Here is a 20,640-nt window from a genome sequence, read left to right as displayed (position 1 = left end):
AACGAAAATAATTTTATGGTTGGGGGTCACCACAACATGAGGAACTGTATTAAAGGGTTGCGGCATTAGAAAGGTGGAGAACCACTGCTCTAAAGGATGTGGAGCAGACACGCTTGGGGGAGTTAATGTGAATGGAGGCAAACAATGTCTTCTGCCTGCTGAGTAAGAATGACTTTCCAGACTTTCTTCCAGCAAAAGGCTAGCTTTGTTCTTCTATGTTAAAATGCCATGGTATTTCATTGCCCAGAAAGCAAAAGACAGGGAGAAGTTGGTGGAATATTATTAAATGCATTTTAACACGTGACAGTGTGTTACTTAGCTTCCAATTACTAGTAGACTTCAGAGGCCAGGAAGGTTGCCAGCTCATTCATCTGATCATTACTTATCTTGACCAAAGGCCCAGGAGAATATATACTGAAATAATAAAGCTCTCATTAGCATTTAATGCTTTTCCTTAAAGCCCTCATTTTAGTACTGTGAAATCAGATTTCAGAGATTATCATAATTAAGATTTTCATAAAAAGAAACATTCAATGCTATTTAAATATGTAATGACTCCCAGTGCTATCTGAATTCATTCACATCATAAACCCACTAAAATGGGCTTTAATCTCTACTATGACCATGCTACCTTTACTTAACCTTAATATATAACACTATCAAGGCCAATTTATGAGCCACACAAAAATCATTATTATTGGTTTATTATAATCATGCTGTACTATCCAGAAAAGTTAATTTAGTTAATCATCTACCACATTCACCAGACTGGGCTCTGAATAACTGTCAGCTCTTTTAAAAAACCAAATTTTTCCTGGAAAGATGAATATTTGCCAATTTAAGGATGTTTTAAAGAGTGTGCCAGCAACTGCAAGAATTACTGTAAGAGAAGAGTTCCAGGAGTGTTTTCAGCATGGAAACATTTTTGGAAAAACTGTATCTTCCAAGGTGACTACTTTGAAGGGAAGGTACTTGGATGGGCAGGCTTTGATAGATTTACTTGTAAAATTGGTCAGATTACTTGGTAATACTGAGTTTTGACTAGATTAGCTCATTTGGCAAATCAGGTATGAAATTTATGTTTTTATAGAAAAATCGTTCTATCCTGAAGGAAAATGACTTGGCAAATCTTTGTGACTTGTGTGCATCTGCTCTCAGGAATCATCCCAGGGAACCTGCTCTTTCTGAGGTCTTTTGGATTAGTTTTGAACTCCCATCCATATCCTAGCAGGACACTTGGTTCCATCCAAAATATCCATAGAAACATTTGGTTCCTGCCAAAAGATACTTGATACTTGGTCCTGTACCAGACATCCATGGAGACATTTGGTTCACACCGACCTATCTTTTACCCCCATGAGCTATATATATATGACCAGGTAGGCTACTGAAGCAATAAGGGTTATTGGCAATATAGCCTCTACAGTACAATGATTGGGCCAATGAAACATGATAGTATTTATTATGTATTAACCCTTTAAATAAACCAAAAGTATAAACAAACAGTATGGGCTGTTTGAACTCAGGGACATTTTCTAAACATGTATGTTTTTGACTGGCCCAAAACAAGGACCATTGGACATGGACCAAATATGCTCATGGACATTTTTTTAAATCCTCACCTGAGGAATGAGGATATTTTTTTCCATTGATTTTTAGAGAGTGGAGGAAGGGAGAGAGGGAAACATCTATGTGAGAGAGACACATTGATTGGTTGCTTCCCACACGCACCCCCGACCAGGGTTGGGGATCAACCCAGAAACCCAGGTATGTGCCCTTGACCGGGAATCGAACTCCTGACCCTGGTGAATTGGACTTTGACTTATAAATCCACATAAAGAAGTTAAACGTTGGTACTTAAGACAAATAACTTATACTATTATTAGAGTAAAGTAACAATTGCAAAAGAAGGATAAAATATGTTAACATGTTACTAGCAGTTTTACCAAGGTGACAGGACTATGTGGGATTGTTTTTTCTTGCTGTTCTTCCCAGATTGGGCATTACATTTATATTACTTGTGTAATGAATAAAATAGTTTTAAGGAAAACATTCCTGATAATGACATGCTAGAGCAGTTGATTGGATTTAAGTCAAAACGCCTCAAATATTTATTAAGCAGCTATTTTATGCAAGGCACTGTGGGAGTAGAAGGATGAGTGAACTCCAAGGACTCAGGGTCAGGCAAGATAAGAACCCACATTGCCGCCCTAACCGGTTTGGCTCAGTGGATAGAGTGTCGGCCTGCAGACTGAAAGGTCCCAGGTTCGATTCTGGTCAAGGGCATGTACCTTGGTTGTGGGCACATCCCCAGTGGGAGGTGTGCAGGAGGCAGCTGATGGATGTTTCTCTCTCATCGATGTTTCTAACTATCCCTCTCCCTTCCTCTCTGTAAAAAATCAATAAAATATATTAAAAAAAAAATAAAGAACCCACATTGCCATATGCTAGATAGTTGGTTCTAAGAGTTGTGAGATATAAAATGCTATGAGAGTTCAGAGAGGTAAGGCATCATCTCTAAAAGAGGAGGAGCTAAGGAAAGCTTCATGTAGGCAGGCAAATTTGAGCTTAGATTTTTCACACTCAGAGGTTAAAGGGACTTTTAAGTGGAGGGAAGGTGAATAGAGGCATAGAGGCACCAAGACCAGGCATGTCAGGAAGAAGAAGGAGTCCAATTTGGCTGGAATATATGTAGGTGAGGGGACAACTAAGACTGGCCAGGGCGTGTGGATTTGGATGTCAGGCCACAGAGTTAAAGCTTGTAGATGATAGGTGATTTGGGGGGCTTTTGAGCAAGAAAAGTGTTATCAGTGTTGGCTTAGTACATTTTTTCTGGCCAAGTGTCAGGTAGGGGACAGTGGGGGAAGATAAGGGTGGGAAGATGAACCCCAGATGAGTGAAAATATGGCCAGAGCTTCACAAGTGGCATCTTAAAAGAAAACAGGTCTGATGTTTTATAAAAATAGATTCAGTAGATCAGGGCCTAGGATTTAGTGAGACTAGATTTCAAGTCCCACGCTGTCTCCTAGTAGTTGTGTGACTCTGAAGACATTATTTAGCCCCCCTGAGCCTGTCTCTTCTGCAAAGTGGGCATAAGAGCACTTGTGTCATGGGGTTGCTGCAGGGCAGGCAATTATTCTTGTATTTAGCATGGACCTGGTACATGGTCAATGCTTAGTGCATGTTAATGTCACTGATGGTTCTACGTGAAATTGGAGTTAGGAAGAAAACAGGTGTCAGCCAGGTGACAATAATAAAGGAGGCAATACAGCAGCTAGGAGCCTGTCATCTGGAGGTAAAGACTGGATTTGTATCTCAGCTCTACTACTTAACAGCTGGGTTCTTGTACAAGCTACTTAACTCCTGTCTATGTCCGTTTCCTTAGCTGTAAAGCAAGCATATTAGTACCTCCCCATGGAGCTTCTATGAGAATAAAGTGAGAGAACCCATATAAAGTGTGTATGTACCTGATACATTTTAAGAGTACAATAAAGGTGAGGGGTGGGGATGTGGAGATGAATAGATTTGCCTTTTCCATCTGCAGTGGCAGTTGTGCAAGTACAGATGGAAACAGGCAGAAGGGGATTGGCTGTAAAGGACAGGTGGGAGCAGAACACTCAAGGTTGGAAGTATTTGGGAGTCATTGGCACCAAGGTGATCATTGCAGCTTACAGGTAGATAAGCTAAGAATGAATGCAGAAATTGGCTTAAGGAAACAAAACCAGATATAGGACATTCTGTAAGATGGCTGGGATTCTTAATAAAAATTTAAAAAAGAAAAAATAAGGGGGATGTTCTAGACTAAAAGATTATGGGTTATAATCAAAATAATATATTAATTTTGATCCCTGTTTTTTAAAAGATAAGACATTCTTGGGACAATTAATTTTGATCCCTGTTTTTTAAAAGATAAAAAGACATTCTTGGGACAATTTGGGTATTTTTGATTAAGGACTTTATATTAGAGGCTATTAGGAAGTTGTTTATATTCTTAGGTATAATTGCACTATAATCATGTAGAACAATGTCTTTATTCTTAGGAGATACATACTGAAATACTAAGGGATAAAATATCACATATGTATGGGGTGCAGGGAAGAAAAAATATGACAAAATGTTAACAATTATTCAGTCTAGGTGGAGGGTATATATGGGTATTCATTGTACTAGTCTTTCAACTTTTCCTGGATGTTTGAAATTTTTCAGTATATAAAAAAATGAGAAAAAATAGAACTAAAAAATTGTTTGGGAACTAGTCTATATCAGGAAAAGCAGTTCTCTGGAGGAAAAGCAAGGTCCACCTACCAAAGGAGAGATTTCAAGAAGGGAGATTAAGCAAAATGAAGGTTGAATAAATAAGCACATTCAGCCACTGTGAGATTGTGGTGGCTTCTTAAGAGTCCAGTGTAGCATGGAAAGCTGACCATGGGGAGGAAGTATGGGCAGCAAGGACTACTTGACTCTCTTGGATGGTGGTTCAATTTAGAGCATCCACGCTGGTTGAAGTCTTTTCAGTACAAGAGAAACTGGGCATTTCTGAGGAAATGTCGGGGAAAGGGAGGGAGTAAGAGGAAAAGAACACTAATGGAGCAAAGAGCCGGTTAAGGTGGAAAGGAACAGATGTAAACAGAGAGGAGGTTGCCTCAGGTGGGAGGGATGCCTTCTTTGACCCAGAAGCATGTACTGTGGAAACAGGTGGGAAAGGAAGTGCCCCTCATAGCAATGAAGGATGAGGTCATGTTTTGCTAGTAAGGAGGCAGGTGTGAGGCAGAAAGTGGGGACATTGACTACAGCTGCCACTGGGTCCGAAATGGGAAAGAAGGTGGCTGAGGTGAAACAGACGAAGGTGCACACGATGTGCAAACTGGGGAGGAGAGTAAACAGGGGTTCTTAGGATTGTACTGCTGAGGCGTGAGATGATAAGCGTAAAGAGCAGTCGTGGAAACGAAGTGGCCCCCTTTTTCAGAACTTGGTGTTGGGCAAAGGCTGCTCATCAAAGATTTACTCATTAGGAAATGAGTAAAATTTTTTATTTTTATTTTGCTTTACCCTTATTTTCACGGGTTGTCCTGGCTGGTGTAACAGGCACATGGTGTAGTCGTTTTTGGTGGGTAAGGAAGCTTCTGTCCTTTCAGTCACCAGGTACAAGGCCTCAGATGACTTAGATTCGAGGGGCTGCTGGAGCTCTCATTTCCAAAGGCATTTGGAGGAAAACTGCTCCCAGCACGGACTCCAACTAAACGCCAACAGCAAAGGGGGCTGCTGGAGCTTGCTCCCAGGCTCCCTAGGTGGCCGCAGGGTCGAAATGACTTTTGGTTCTGCTCAGGCTTGCGAAGCGCTTTTCAAGCCCCTCCATTGGAGATTCCAATTCCCCCGCAGGCCGCGGGCCTGAGACTCAGCTCCCAGGTGAGGCTAAAGACGCTGGTCCGCCGACCACACTTGGGAGTAGCGCAGGCGTGGGGCTGGGGAAGCGGCCAAAACCTAGAGGTGGACTTTAGTGATAATGTAGCCGTCCCTCTTCCCCTCGGGCTCCTCTTTGAGCGGAATCTGCAGCGGGGCCGCGACCAAGGCGCCTTCGCGACGGCTCACTTCCCGCAGCCGCGCCTGCAGCGCCTCCCTCTCGGCCTGCAGCTCCCGCCGCGCCTGGGCCGCCGCGCGCTCCTCCTCCTGCAGGGCCCGGCGCCTCCGCTCCAGGACGCGCTCGCCTTGCTCCACGGCCGCCTCGCGCCGCGCCAGCTCGCGCTCTCGCAGGCTTGCCCGCACGGCCAGCGCGCCCATCTGCTCCAGCAGGCGCGCCCAGTCGCCCTCCGCAGCCGCGGCGGGGCTGGGGCCAGGGGGCGGGGAGTGGCGAGCGGCGCTCTTCTCCAGCTCGCGCCGGTGCGCGCTCTTCAGGTGCCGCCACAGCGCCGGGGTGCCCGCGCGGAAGCCCGGGCTTCGGCTCACCTGCTCCCCGCACAGCCGGCAGGTGGCCCAGTAGCCCGACGGCTGTCCCGGGCGCGCCGGGGCCAGATGGAAGTACCCCCAGGCCTCGGAATATGGCGCCCCCAGGCGGCCGGGAGGCGCCGGCGCCAGACCGGGGAAAGAGTCACCGTGCGCCACTGCCGCATCCTCCTGCCCACAGGTCTCTTCCATGGTCACCGCCAGCTCTTCGCTCTTCATCCTCTCTAAAGCGTCTGCATAACGAGAGGAAAAGAGGTAAGAACAAAAAATTTTATATTCATAGATGTGCACACACTCAAACAACAATTATGATTATAGATAGCCTGTGAAGAAACCATGTCTTCCTTTTATTACAGATAAAAATCCTATGGTTAATTTGGGGTAGATACCTGGGATTCTTTTTCAGTATTATTAATTGTTCATTCCCTAGGGGGCGGAGCGGGGGGGGGGGGATGTTAAAAATGCCCAGTCCTCTTTTATTAACTATGATTTCTCTTAGAAATCAAGTGGGTCCCCAGCTAACAAGTACTTATACTAAAAATGGGAAGCCAAGCTTCTTAAAAGAAAATAGCTAGCTATGTATGGGCTGTATGTATGTATGTGGATATATATGTTATTTTTTCTATTAAAGATGTCATACAATATTATACTAGTTTTAGGTGTTCAACATAGTGATTAGACATTTAGATAGCTTTGGAAATAAGCACCCTGGTAAGTCCAGTACACACCTGACAACATAATTACTACATACATAATTACCTGTGATTGATTTTATAATAGGCAATTTGCACATCTTAAACCTTCCCCCTTTTTATCCCCCCCAACCCCACTCCCATCTGCTAGTCATCAAAATGTTCTCTGTACCTATGAGACTTTTTGTTTTGTTTGTTCATTTTGTTCTTTAGATTCCACATATAAGTGAAATCATATGGTATTTGTCTTTCTCTGTCATTTCTCTTGACATAATACCCCCCAGGTCCATCCATTTTGTCACAAATGGCAAAATTTCACTCTTTTTCCTTGCTGAGTAATATTCTACTATACATATGTACCACCTCTTCATTATCCATTTGTCCATGGACAGACACTTAGGTTACTTCCATATCTTTGCTATTGTAAATAATGCTGCAGTGAACATAGGGATGCATTTATCTTTTAAAATTGGTGTTTTAGATTTCTTTGGATAAATACCCCTAAGTGGACTTGCTGGGTAATATGGTAGTTTTATTTTTAACTTTTTGAGGAGTTTTCCATGTTTTTTCATAGTGGTTGTACCAATTTACAATCCCACAAGGGTTCCTTCTGCTCTGCATCCTTGCCAATACTTGTTTATGATGTTACCCATTGTGACAAGTGTGAGGCTATATCTCATTGTGGTTTTAATTTGCATTTATCTGATGGTTAGTGATGTTGAGCATCTTTTCATGTGTATTGGTCATCTGTATGTCCTCTTTGGAGAAATGTCGGTTGAGGTCCTCTGCCCATTTTTCAATTGGATTGTTGATTTTTCTGTGTGTATGTGTTACTTTGTATAGGTTCCTTATATATTTTGGGTATTAACCCCTTATTGGATGTATCATTGGTGACTATCTTATCCCATTCAGTAGGGTATCTTTTTGTTTTGTCGATGATTTCCATCACTGTGCAGCTTTTTAATTTGATGTAGTCCCATTTGTTTTTCTTTTGTTTCCCTTGCATAAAAAGACATATAAAAATATTACTAGGGCGATGTCAAAGTTTACTGCCTATGTTTTCTTCTAGGAGTTTTATGGTTTCAGGTCTTACATTTAAGTTTTTAATCCATTAAAAATTTTTTTTATTGATTTCAGAGAGGAAGGGAGAGGGATAGAAACATCAATGATGAGAATCATTGATCGGCTGCCTCCTGGGGATCGAGCCTGCAACTCAGGCATGTGCTCTTGACCAGAATCGATCCCGGGACCTTCCAGTCCACAGACCAACGCTCTAGCCACTGAGGCAAACCCGCCAGGGCAGTCTTTAATCCATTTTTATTTTAATCCTGTATATGGTGTAAGAAAGTGATCCAGTTTCATTCTTTTGCATGTATCTGTCCAGTTTTCCCAACACCATTTATTGAATAGACTTATCTTTACCCCACTCTATATTCTTGCCTCATTTGGCATATATTAATTGAACATATAGGCATGGGTTTCTTTTTGGGCTCTCAATTCTGTTCCATTTACCCATGTGTCTGTTTTTTTCCCTGCACCATGCTGTTTTATTATAGCCTTATAGTATAGTTTGATATCTGGTCTTAAGATACGTCCAACTTCGTTCATTTTTGTCAAGATTGCTTTGGCTATTTGGGGTCTTTTGTAATTCCATGTAAATTTTAGTATTATTTGTTCTAATTCTGTAAAAAAATGCCATTAGTATTTTGATAGAGATTGAATTGAATCTGTAGATTGCTTTGGGTAGTATGGACATTTTAATGGTGTTAATCCATGAGCACTGTATATTCTTCCATTTATTTGTATCTTCTTCAGTTTCTTTCTTCAATGCTTTATAATTTCCAAAGTACAGGTCTTTTGCCTCCTTGATTAAATTTATTCCTAGGTATTTTATTATTTTTGATGTAATTGTAAATAGGATTGTTTCCTTAATTTCTCTGATAGTTCATTATCTATATATATATAAAAGCCTAAGCGACTGAACAACCAGTTGACCGGTTGCTGTGATGCACACTGACCATCAGTGGACAGACGCTCAACGCACAGGATCGGGCTCCCTCCTGTCTGGATTGGGCTCCCTCCTGTCTGGATCGGGCCAGTGGGGATCGGGCTCCCTCCTGTCTGGATCGGGCTCCCTCCTGTCTGGATCGGGCCAGTGGGGATCGGGCTCCCTCCTGTCTGGATCGGGCCAGTGGGGATCGGGCTCCCTCCTGTCTGGATCGGGCCAGTGGGGATCGGGCTCCCTCCTGTCTGGATCGGGCCAGTGGGGATTGGGCTTCCTCCTGTCTGGATCGGGCCAGTGGGGATCGGGCTCCCTCCTGTCTGGATTGGGCCTGCGGGGATCGATGTACCTCCTGTCTGGATCGGGCCAGTGGGGATCGGGCTCCCTCCTGTCTGGATTGGGCCTGCGGGGATCGGGCTCCCTCCTGTCTGGATCGGGCCAGTGGGGATTGGGCTTCCTCCTGTCTGGATTGGGCCTGCGGGGATCGATGTACCTCCTGTCTGGATCGGGCCAGTGGGGATCGGGCTCCCTCCTGTCTGGATCGGGCCAGTGGGGATCGGGCTCCCTCCTGTCTGGATTGGGCCTGCGGGGATCGATGTACCTCCTGTCTGGATCGGGCCAGTGGGGATTGGGCTCCCTCCTGTCTGGATCGGGCCAGTGGGGATTGGGCTCCCTCCTGTCTGGATCGGGCCAGTGGGGATCGGGCTCCCTCCTGTCTGGATCGGGCCAGTGGGGATTGGGCTCCCTCCTGTCTGGATTGGGCCTGCGGGGATCGATGTACCTCCTGTCTGGATTGGGCCAGTGGGGATCGGGCTCCCTCCTGTCTGGATTGGGCCAGTGGGGATTGGGCTCCCTCCTGTCTGGATCGGGCCTGCGGGGATCGGGCTCCCTCCTGTCTGGATCGGGCCAGTGGGGATTGGGCTCCCTCCTGTCTGGATTGGGCCTGCGGGGATCGATGTACCTCCTGTCTGGATTGGGCCTGCGGGGATCAGGCGAAACTGGCTATCCGACATCCCCCCAAGGGGTTCCGGATTGCGAGAGGGCGCAGGCCAGGCCGAGGGACCCCACCGGTGCATGAATCCGTGCACTGGGCCTCTAGTTGACATATACAATGCAATCAAATTCTGAATATTAATTTTGTATCCTGCTACTGTACTGAATTTGTGGGGTCTCCTCTTCCTGGGACTGATGCCTCTGTGTGGCTGGGACCCCTGGTTCCCAGAGGAGACCTCCACAGCTGAGATATTTTTCCAGATTCTTAATTGCCACACCATTTGTGTGGGACCTGCCCTTCCATGTCTGCCCCTCCTACCAGTCTCATTGTGAGTTCTTCTTTATATCTTCAGTGGTAGGACTTCTGAGCAGCTAGACTTCAGATGGTTCTCAGTGACGGCTGTTGTATAATTTAATTGAAATTCTTCTGTAGTCATGAGAGGGGTCAAGCACAGCATTTACTTCCATCTTGGCTGGAAGTGCACTGTATATACTAGTTTTAATCAGTCTTCTCTGGTCTCCTACAAAAAAGTTATTATCTTTTTTCTTCAGAATAAGATCAAGGTTCTCTTTTGTATGCTTCTCTCAATGTTGCAGAGTAAACTTTAGAAATAAGCAGAAAATATAGCTTTAGGAGTGAAAAGTTACTTTTTTAAACTTTAGGGGTGAAAGTGTCAGTAGTGAACAGCCTCTTAAAAAGATTTCAATAGGGTACATTTTCAAGATAAAAGTATCTTTGGTTTGTGATTTTTCAAAAAGAACTTTAAATTTTATTTTTTAATTACAGCTTACATTCGATATTATTTTGTATTAGTATCTGGTGTATCATTTTGTGATTTTAAAAACATTTATAAGAGAATTAACAGTACTAATAGCCTATTAAAATGTTTTTAAAATTTGCACATTTAGGAGATAGCAATATACAAAGCAGCTTTCTAAACTTTTACCTTTAACTTAAATGGTGTGCCATGTACTGAGGGCATTGAGGTCTCTGTCACTGCCTCAGGGTTTCGGCCATCCCACGTTCTCAGATGGAAACACTGCAGCATTAGCCCTGAGTTCTGAAGAACCATCAGCAGTGCTAGGAGTCAAGTCAGAGGACAGGCAGCTGACGGAAAGAAATTCAGTTAAACAGCCTTACAGATGGATACTAGAAATACTGGTTAACACCATGTCCTTCTGGTGTTCATTTTTTCAGATCCTCTAACAGGAAAATTAATTTTGTTTTCTGACTATGTTTCTCTCTCTCTCCCTCTCACTTCCTCTCTGAAGTCAATAAAAATATATAAAAATATACTTGAGTCATAAAACAAAATTAATTTTCTATGTTGTTCATTCCAACTAAGTGGTCTCCTCTGTATCGTTGCAAGATACATAGCTTGGTCAATACTTTTAATTAAGGAAGAAAAATAAAGAAAAATGATAGCTTCTTGTTTTGTCTAACAAAATATCTGTTAAAGGGATCCAAACACAACACAGTAACTATCATTGCAAAGTCTTTTTTCTATTAGGAAAACAGTTTACCAATGCAGTAACCCATCACAGAAGGGAGGATAGAAAAGGTGAAGTTTATTCTTTAGGAAATAACCTCACAAAGGACCAAATGTGTGATTCTGGACTGACTTGCTTTGAAAGTTTAAAGGTAATAAGAGAACACACAACCGACTCTTGGAACTCATCTGAGAACTTATTTCAGGGGGAAAATTAAGGCCAAGGTGGGAGAATGATGCAGAGTGAGACAGCTAATGCCAGCTCATACTGTCAGGTTTTGAACCAGCAGCAGGGAGGTGATAGTGTCAGAATCTCTCTTATTAAATGCAACTAGGAATGACTGAAGACAAAGATGAGAATAGGAAAAATAAGTTGCTATATTAATATAATTTACTTTCAAATTTTAATTCAATTGCTAATAGTCTTGTTACAGATGAATTACCACTTTCTAAACCTCATTATTCCTTTTCCTATCAAGCAAGTCCACTTAGAATCAGGCATGATGTTTAATATATCTCTCACATTTTGAAAAAAGATAATGAATTTACAATAATTAGCAAAAAATAAAAAATAGATAAGTATCAGGTTTCTTCTAACAAAAGAAATAGCCAGTTACATATTTCCTGATACATTAGAAATTGATTTGAATATGGTTACTCATGATGACCAATTAGTATAAAAGTTTTTTAGGAATTAAAGGATAGATTTCTCCCAAGAGATTTATTAAATTACTAAAATCCCCAAAGTGGAAGTTGGGGGATGAGGAGGGGAGTCACAGACCACCTTCAGGATAATTTCTTTTATGGTCAGTAAACATTATGGTTAGTGAAAAGAACCAGATTTTAGTCTTAGAAATGTTTTTTGTTATCCATCTTTACCTTAAATTTTTTCTACACTTCTTTTTCCTTTTTTTTACAATTCTATTTCCTCCTACATTTGAATCTTATCTTTCCACAGCTCCTTTATAAAAATTACTGGACATACACAAAAGTGGACTTAATGGTATAATGGACCTCTATTTTATTTTACATATGAAAAGAGATTTAAAGTTTTTCTATAATAGCAAGACTATCACTTTGTATTCTGATATGCTTTCTTGAACTGGGGGTTGAAAATTGCACATAACCTGCAGACTCTCTTACTTGTGCCAAAGTCTGAGAGTAATCATTCCTGATTTACACCTAAAAGTGCCAGAGGTGACCAATTACTGTCATGCTTTACCTCCCTGCAACAAGTCTCTGGGTTTCTTCAAAATCTGGGATGCCTAGAGGAGTGCCACCGACATGAATGCCATCTGTTACAGGAGTTAAGGTGGGGCCCTGGCTGGTGACTCCGTTGGTTGGAGCGTAGTCTTGTACACCAAAAGGTTCTGGGTTCAATTCCCAGTCAGGACACATACCTAGGTTGTGGGTTTGATCCCTGGTCAGGGTACATATGGGAGGCAACTGATCGATGTTTCTCTCTCACTCTTCCTCTCTCTAAAACCAATAAACATATCCTCTGAGGATTTTTAAAATTTTTATTTTTTGTTAAGAATTAAGGTGGAGCCCTCACCGGTTTGGCTCAGTGGATAGATCGTTGGCCTTCGGACCAAAGGGTCCCTGGTTCGATTCCCGGTCAGGGCACATGCCCCAGTTGTGGGCTCGATCCCCAGTGGGGGGCATGCAGGAAGCAGCCGATCAAAGATTCTCTCTCATCCTTGATGTTTCTCTCTCTCTCCCTCTCACTTCCTCTCTGAAGTCAATAAAAATATATTTTTAAAAAAGAATTAAGGTGGAAACAAGGGTAAAAAGCACTGTTTTTGATGTCTTAATCCTTTAGACTTAGTGAACACCTCACCTGAGCCAGGACAAGCAGCACCACAAATATTGGCCAGCTCAGTGCTGCCCCTCTACAGGTGACAGAGGGACATCTTCTACCTTGGTAGGCCTTTGCTCTTGGAGGTCTTAACCAGTGGAAGGCAGCATGGTACAGAACTGCCCCACCTTCTCAGTCCTCCGCACACAGCTACATTTTGGCTCAATACAATCTCCTGTTCACACTCTGCAGTTAAAGAGTGACCAGCAACCTGTGGCTGAAGGTCATAACAGCCTGCCTGGCTCTACGCAACAACTCCTGAGCTCATCCCAGCCACCCCTGTAAGTGCAGTGGGAGAGCGCCTCCCAGTCAACCAGCGTCTTCAGCCACACTCTCATACACACGGAACTCATACTAACGTAAAAGCAAGAGACAAACGACCCAATAAAAAATGGGCAAGAAAGATGAGGAGGCCAAGGACCTAGGGCAAAATCAAATGGCCAGGACACTTGTGAAAAGATGCATAACATCACTGACATCCAGGGAAGTGCTATGAAAGTAACAACATCACAGTAACAAGAATGAAGAGGTCTATCAGCTGCAGCTGGGAGGGAGGCAGAGGAGAGGGGATGCTCCTGCATTCCTAGTGGAGATGTGAAGGCTTTTAGGAAAGCACTCTGGTAATTTCTACTAATTAAAACCAGATGTAATCAGGATTCCACCAGTGGGAATCTATTCTGTAGAACTAGAACTGTGGTTGGCAAACTGTGGCTTGCGAGCCACATGCGGCTCTTTGGCCCCTTGAGTGTGGCTCTTCCATAAAATACCACGGCCTGGGCGAGTCTATTTTGAAGAAGTGGCGTTAGAAGAAGTTTAAGTTTAAAAAATTTGGCTCTCAAAAGAAATTTCAATCGTTTTACTGTTGATATTTGGCTCTGTTGACTGAGTTTGCCGACCACTGAACTAGAAGTACTGATATGTAAAGCTGTGTGAATTAGGATGTTTTTTAGTACAGTATTATTTAGTACAGCAAAAAGCTGGAAACAAGGGAATACCTATCAGTAGGAGAATGGCCAGGTAAAGATTATATGGTCACTTCAGGGAGAATTATGCATTCATTAAAAAGGATGGATTGGAGCTCTGCCAGATGACCTAGAGGGATTTCTGGAGGAATTGTTTAGTTTCTTTGAAGAAAAGAAATATTCAGAAAAGTATGTATGATCTCATTATTATTAAAGAAAAGTAAGGAAGGAGACACATTATGGGTTGAGGAGGTGACATTTGATGTGAAAGGAGAGAGAAGGGGAAGAGGTAATCACAAAAGGAAAAGAAAAAAGTACTAAGCATTCATACAATCATATGTATACATTTAGGTAGTGTATGTATATGGCAAGATGTATACATAAATAAAAAAAATTATAAAACATTCCTCATGCATGTGAGCTTGGGCAGGGTTATGCAGCCTTAATTATTGAGGCTGGAGGGAACAGTCCTATGGGGCTAGTGCCATCTGGCCCTGGAGGGTTGTTGCATTTGGGGTGGTTTGTTGTGCCCTGCCCAAGCAGGAGGAGATTCTATATCCACAGGAGATGGAGGATGCCATGGGGAAGCAGCCCACCTCACTCACCTAACTCCCTGGCACAGGGCAGGCACTCAGGAGATGCAATGAATCTGACTCTAGATTTCTTAGACCCAGCTCATTCAAGTGTCCATATCCCCATCTGTAGAGGGATGTGATAAGATTATCTGCCTCTTAAACTGGTAGCTGAAATCAGATAACACAAATGACTCATTGTTGGACTCTCTAGTGCTATATAAATACAAGGCATGAAGAAAAGAATCCACCAATATTTACTGCTCAGACCTGCCCATATTAAGTTCTCAGTGGCTAACAGGCAATATTATGTTTCTTTTTGACATTCTATTATTCAATATAGTAAATAGGTAGTTTAAGCTGGAAAAATTGTCATGAGGATTTTTAAATACAAAAAGCAAATAAAAAAGAATCACAAATCCACCGCCCCCTCCCCAGCCAAATTTAGTTTCACTGTCTAAATTGACCTTCCTCGAAATCGGTTATTCCTCCCTCAGGTAGAAGATGGTGGGGAGGTCTGGTTAGCTGGAGTCCTGTGATATGCATTTCTTCTTTACCAAGCACCCAACAAAAACGCACATCTATGAACCGGATCGTTAGTTAACAAGAAAATGATAAATAAGAAGTCCCTGAAATTTTCCTTAAACAGTTTTTAAACTACCAGAAAGGTACCAAGGAATGTGATTATTATGCTTACATCCATTTACTCTTTCATTCAAATGCCCATTGTGCACCTGCTCAGGGTCAGGTGCTTGCTTGCCGCCCAGGATGCCAAGAGGATAACCACATAGTTCCTGCCTCTGGAAGCTCACCATTTGGTGGTGGGAAATGCTCCCAGCAATAGTTCTGATATCTGCGGTAAAGGTTCACTCAGGAGGATGAATTCCATCACACGGTGTCCACACGAGGAAGGGATGAGCCTTGTGGGCCCTAACACAAATGTTTATGCAGACACTGCTGGCTGGGCACCCTTTCCCTTCCCCACAAAATTCACAAAGATACATGACCACTAGTGCTGACTCATAAAGTTCTGATTCTGCAGTCATCTAACTAGGCTTTCCAACCTCATATTTTAAAATAAAATTACTTGAAATTAAAACAAAAGCACTCCTAGCATGAAATGAACAGTGGACAATTTTTAGTCCAATTTCAGGGGGGAAAAATGTAAATTTTAGTTATGCCATGGAAGGGGAGAAAGTAGTATTGTTGGTACCACGACTCTGAACTCTCCTGTGAGTGAGTTTCATTAAGTATCCATTATCTGAAAGGAATGATATGAGGTGTAAGCCTGTGGAAAATAATAAATTTACATTAATTACCTCTGCATTTGAAGTTCTCTGAAGAAGTTCAATTCTTCTAATAACCTATCAGATTAAAAACCAGATTCCTCAGTATGATCTCCTTGAATACTAATATAGAGAATAAGGGAAAAGATAAAAACCTGGATGAATAATTTGTGTAAATATGATCATACTTATACAGTGTCTGACTATAATATTGAGAATCATCCTATAAACCACCCATAAAAGTTAGTTTTATTATTTTATACTTAACTAGAGGCCCGAAGCACGACATTCGTGCAAAGGCCTTGGCCCCACCACTGCGGTGGCCGCCTCTGCCTCTGCCCCTGCCCTCCTCCGAAGCTTTGTTCGGAAGGAAGGACATCTGGTCTAATTAGAATATTATGCTTTTGTTATTATAGATGCTTGTACAAATACAACATATGAGGCAGGCTAAAGGACAAAGAATCAGGCAATGTTCTCAAAAGGCAGTAACAAATGGACTGCAGCTCTATATGTTCTTCCACAAGTCAAACTAATCTCTTTGATTGGATTAATCCACCACAGTTATAACAATTGTGTGTAGGCTGAATCTGGATCTTAGCTAAGAAATTCACGCTAATGTGAAATCTACACAGACTTGTCTAAAAACATTTTCATTTACTTCATCCACCAGTAACTAAAGCGGAACATAATAATTAAAACAAATAATTAGCCTTGACAAGGGAAGTATCAAGGAAACCACAATTCATCCATCTATTAGCTGTCTATCTCCGTTGAATATTAGTTTGCAGCCTAATCTATTGTATTCATCTATTTATAAAGAGATCCAGACCATAGAAAAATTAGTGTGGAATCACCAATTAAATGAAGTTAAAAAGCAAGTAAAAATGCCTCCAAACTGTAGTGTCAATGTCTGGGTCAGGGAGTAAAGGGTCAAGTGTGAAAATATTTAGAAAAAGATTAAACATGGACTGTGAAAAATTTACTAAGTTGGTTGGAGGGTCGTCCTATACAATAAAAGGTTCCATCCCTGTTTAGGTGTGTGTGGGAGGCAACCCATCGATGTTTCTCTCTCTCCCCCTTCCTCTTGCTCTAAAAATCAATTTAAAAACTTATCCTCAGATAAGGATTAAAAAAATTACTGGACCCACAGCTATTTATCTGGTGAATCAGAGATGTTCTCTAAATTTCATAAGCCAAACTCTTAGATAGCTCTACCATTAGCTAAAAGGCTCAGAAATATTCTTTCTCTATTAATGCATTTTAAAAAATGAAAATTATAACGTGTTCTGTCCTAAAGTGGACCTTTATTTCAGTCCTACATTACTTAATATATATGTTCCTAAAAAGAAGGGTGTTGATCCATTTTATTATGCATAATTTAATATGAATTAGAAGGATTTTAAGCTGCACTTTGAAGGCCTTTGTAACACCAAGATTTTTAAATTGAGAATCAACTGGTTTGGGCTCTTGGCCGTTTTGCATACTGTTGAATACTTTTTATTGTGGGTTGCCTCAAGCTATTTTTGGACAAAACGGGTGTGTACAAATAACACATTAATAAAAAAGTGCAGAAAATAATTACCTTAATTATGTCAATTTATTAAGCTATTTCTACAAAAGTTCTTTAAACACCCAGTCTTTGTAGTCTGGGCTAATTAGAAGTTCAGAAGGTAGCAGACACTTAATTTTTTTCTTTCATGGAAAAATAAGTTTGCTTGGTAAGCTTCAGGCATTTGGTTAGTGTAAGTAGTTACAGCAAGTTGGTCCTGTGCACTCCCAAAGGATCAGAAAATTCTTTTGTCTGAGACCATGGGGGGGAGGGGCCGCGGGTCTGAGCATCCGGCTTGCGTAGGGTTTCTCCTCCCCACAGTGGGAAACATTAAGGAAATCTCAATTAGAGAGAGATTTGCACATTGTTAAAAGTCTGACCGCTGTAAGGCAATTTTAATAAAGGGGGAGCAGAGGATTTTCAGTATTCCCTAATAACTTTTTTGAGGGCATACTGTAGTGAGGGAGAAAAAAGAGGTCCTGAAAGAAACTACACGGTGCCTTTATGCAGACTCTGGGGCCGCGTGCATTTTTCACAATGACAACCGAACCACAGCGAAGAAAGGGCACGGCCGCCCCATGCACGCAAGCCTGAGATGGGGGGTACCCCGGGCCCATCTGCGGTTCCGCTCACCTGTGGGCCAAGGCCGGCTCACCTGGGGTCCCAGGCCGCGGGTCCCCAGCCTACGCAGTCTCCCCTCCTCCTTCCCCCTCCAAGCCCCCCCGCCCCCCCGGGCCTGCACGAGCCCCAGCCTGGCCCAGTGCTCCCACACCCGCCTCGAGACCCACACTCACGCCGGTATCCCCAGAGCGTGGCGGGTTGCGGGCTGGGAGTGCGGGACCGTGGTCCCGCCAGGATCCTCGCAGACACGTAGTCCTGCACGGAAACCTCCGCTGGGCCCCTTAAAGGCACAGCGTTTAGTTTCCGTCTGGGGGTGAATGGGGGAGTGGTAACGTGGGAACTGTAGTTGAAAGGACGGGGGAGTCACTCCTAAACTATCCAGATCCATGAGTGAAAGACAACTGTTTGCCAAGTTCAGAAATGAAACGGCAGTTTAGTGATTTTTAAAAAATGTAATTTTTGTTCCATACCTTTCCATTAACCTTCCAAGACCCGGATTCCTATCTTAGGTCTCTGAATGCAGCTTTTATCCTTCCAGGTTCTAGGTGTGTGATGGCACCAGTAGTTAGAAGGATCTCCTAACCCTTTACCTCTGCACACAATATGCCACAGTTGCCTAATCCTCACAGCTTCCAACTACACGGTAACATTTAGTCTAGTAGGCAGGGTGCATTGGTGTATCAGCCAGCTTTTGATACCTTATATTTAGTGATTTACAACAAAGATTCATTTTTCAATCAGATTGCCTCTGCTGCTGGCAGCTGTGGCTGTACTCCACCAGTTTCCTTTATTCCAGGCTGAAAGATCAACTCTTTGGGGCCGGGCTCACTGTGCTGGCACCAGCTGTGATGTGAGGGAAGGAGTCCTGATTTGTAGTATTCGCTGTTTTCATGATGTAAATACTCCCACTATGGCCGATTTCAAGCAACTGACGGTTAAACAGGTGTCTTGCCAAGTTTCTGGAGATGTAACAATCAACTCTCACACATCCCTGACACTCCACTCTTAAAACAGCTCACATTCTGCTCACATTCTCTTGGCCAAACCAAGTCACATGACAAAGCCTGCTGTCAATGGGGCCTAAAAGTGTACTCCTCTCACAAGAAAGAAAGCCTTGTAAATCATATGTCAGTGGGTAGAGATTGTATAATCCTCTTAAAAGGAGGACAGGGAATACTGGTTACAATAATATAACTCACTTTACGTGCTTTGGCTCAGGGAATTATTATTATTTTTAAACCTCATCCTTTCTAGAAAGCAGAGTTTCAAAGTCCATTAAAGGAGTTTTGCCTTACCAGTCCAAGAATGGTTTCAGAAGAAGAAACTGGTTGGTTGTCTTCAAAGGGATAATTTTGTAATGTGAAGGTTAACTGTTAGGTTAATATTTTTATCCAAGAGCGCATTTATGACTGTGGACATCTGATGGAAAGAAAAGCAACTAGTATAAATGAATCAGGTTAAAGTCATCTCATAAGCAAATGTTTAAAGTTTATTGTATCTGGTAATCCCCTTAACTAGAGACTTTTTACTTTGAGTACCTTAAAGATCCATTTGGCTTTAACCTGACAATGTAATGAGATACATGGTATTTTCATTAGTTCATAGAACAGTTTTTAGAGCGTGCTGGTTATGGGCAAAGCACTATCCTAACCTAAATAAGAATCTGCAGATTCAAGAGACCATTCCTGCCCTGAAGCAGATTACACTTCAGTAAGAGAGTCAGACAAATGTAACTCCAAGAAGAAAGTGAAAATGGTGTAAGAAGAACACAAAACTGAGAACAGCGACTCTTCTTGAAAGTGGCAGCATTTAACCGAGACCTAAAAAGGGGTAGGATTTGGATTAATGGAATTATGTTTATTTCCCTAACAGGGTGTGTTTGGGATTTATCTTTAAAGTCCAGAGTAAAGGAACTAGTCTCTTCTGTGTTTGATTCAGTGCTTTCTTATAACCCAAAATATCTTTCTTGTTGTTTTAAATTAAATTTTAAATCAAATTATAAGATACATCTCAAATATCTACTAGTAATAACAATTTTCTTTGCCCCACATTCTTTGTTCTATTTGCAGCAAGAAAAATGCTATTCCAGTTCTTGTTTTGATAGTGGCAGTTCCCCTAGCTTTCATCATGCATTTAACTATAAATAAATAACATTTAATTTTCATAAGAAGACCTCATTTCTATCCCCTGCCCTGGAAGTTGGCAAAGCATGAGGACATGCATTTTACTGGTAGTGCAGAATATTTACTCTCCAGATTCTTGCCAGAGATTATAGCCTTGAAATGTGCTAATTCTTACCAAAAGCCCAGTTATAGAAAACTATTTATAGAAATTACCTCAAAACCATGAAATTACAGAGCTGTGTACTTGGACCACACTCAGTAAATCCTATATGTGCTTTTGGTCTGTAGTTTTCTGCTGATTGTTTTGTTTGGTTTTGGTGTCAGAGTCTTCATTAAATGAGTTGAGAAGTATTTCTTCCTCTTCTGTTTTTTGGAAGAGTTTGTGAAGAATTGGTATTATTAATTGTTCTTTAAATGTTTGGTAGAATTTAAAAGTGAAGCTACCTGGAACTAGGCTTTTCTTTATGAGTAGTTTTTTTTTTAAAAAAAATTACCAATTCAGTATCTTTATTTGTCATAGTTCTGTTCAAATTGTCTATTCCTTCTTGAGTC

The 20,640-nt window shown here is 42.0% G+C and overlaps 1 protein-coding gene across 3 annotated transcripts; it reads right to left on the bottom strand.

The window, feature by feature from the left end:
* Positions 1-4,013: 4,013 nt before the first annotated feature.
* ZBED3 (zinc finger BED-type containing 3) lies at positions 4,014-18,254 on the bottom strand. 3 transcript variants are annotated; one of them, XM_080678738.1, is made up of 4 exons: positions 18,139-18,222; positions 15,829-15,918; positions 10,575-10,735; positions 4,022-6,173 (listed from the first exon to the last, which is right to left on the bottom strand). In XM_080678738.1, the coding sequence occupies exon 4, from the start codon at positions 6,157-6,159 to the stop codon at positions 5,482-5,484; it is 678 nt and encodes a 225-aa protein (XP_080534864.1). In that variant the 5' UTR covers positions 6,160-6,173; positions 10,575-10,735; positions 15,829-15,918; positions 18,139-18,222; the 3' UTR covers positions 4,022-5,481. The 3 variants fall into 3 exon arrangements, with proteins under 3 accessions (XP_080534863.1, XP_080534864.1, XP_080534865.1); XM_080678739.1 differs by having other exon boundaries at positions 15,829-15,873; XM_080678737.1 differs by lacking the exon at positions 15,829-15,918 and having other exon boundaries at positions 4,014-6,173; positions 18,139-18,254.
* Positions 18,255-20,640: the final 2,386 nt, after the last annotated feature.

The sequence above is a fragment of the Plecotus auritus genome (genome assembly GCF_963455305.1).
Source record: "Plecotus auritus genome assembly, chromosome: 7".
NCBI lineage: Eukaryota > Metazoa > Chordata > Mammalia > Chiroptera > Vespertilionidae > Plecotus > Plecotus auritus.
This window is presented reverse-complemented; position numbering and strand designations above follow the sequence as displayed.

Excerpts from the sequence above, each read along its gene's own strand:
- ZBED3 (XM_080678737.1), bottom strand. The coding sequence starts at position 6,159 with ATGAAGAGCGAAGAGCTGGCGGTGACCATGGAAGAGACCTGTGGGCAG.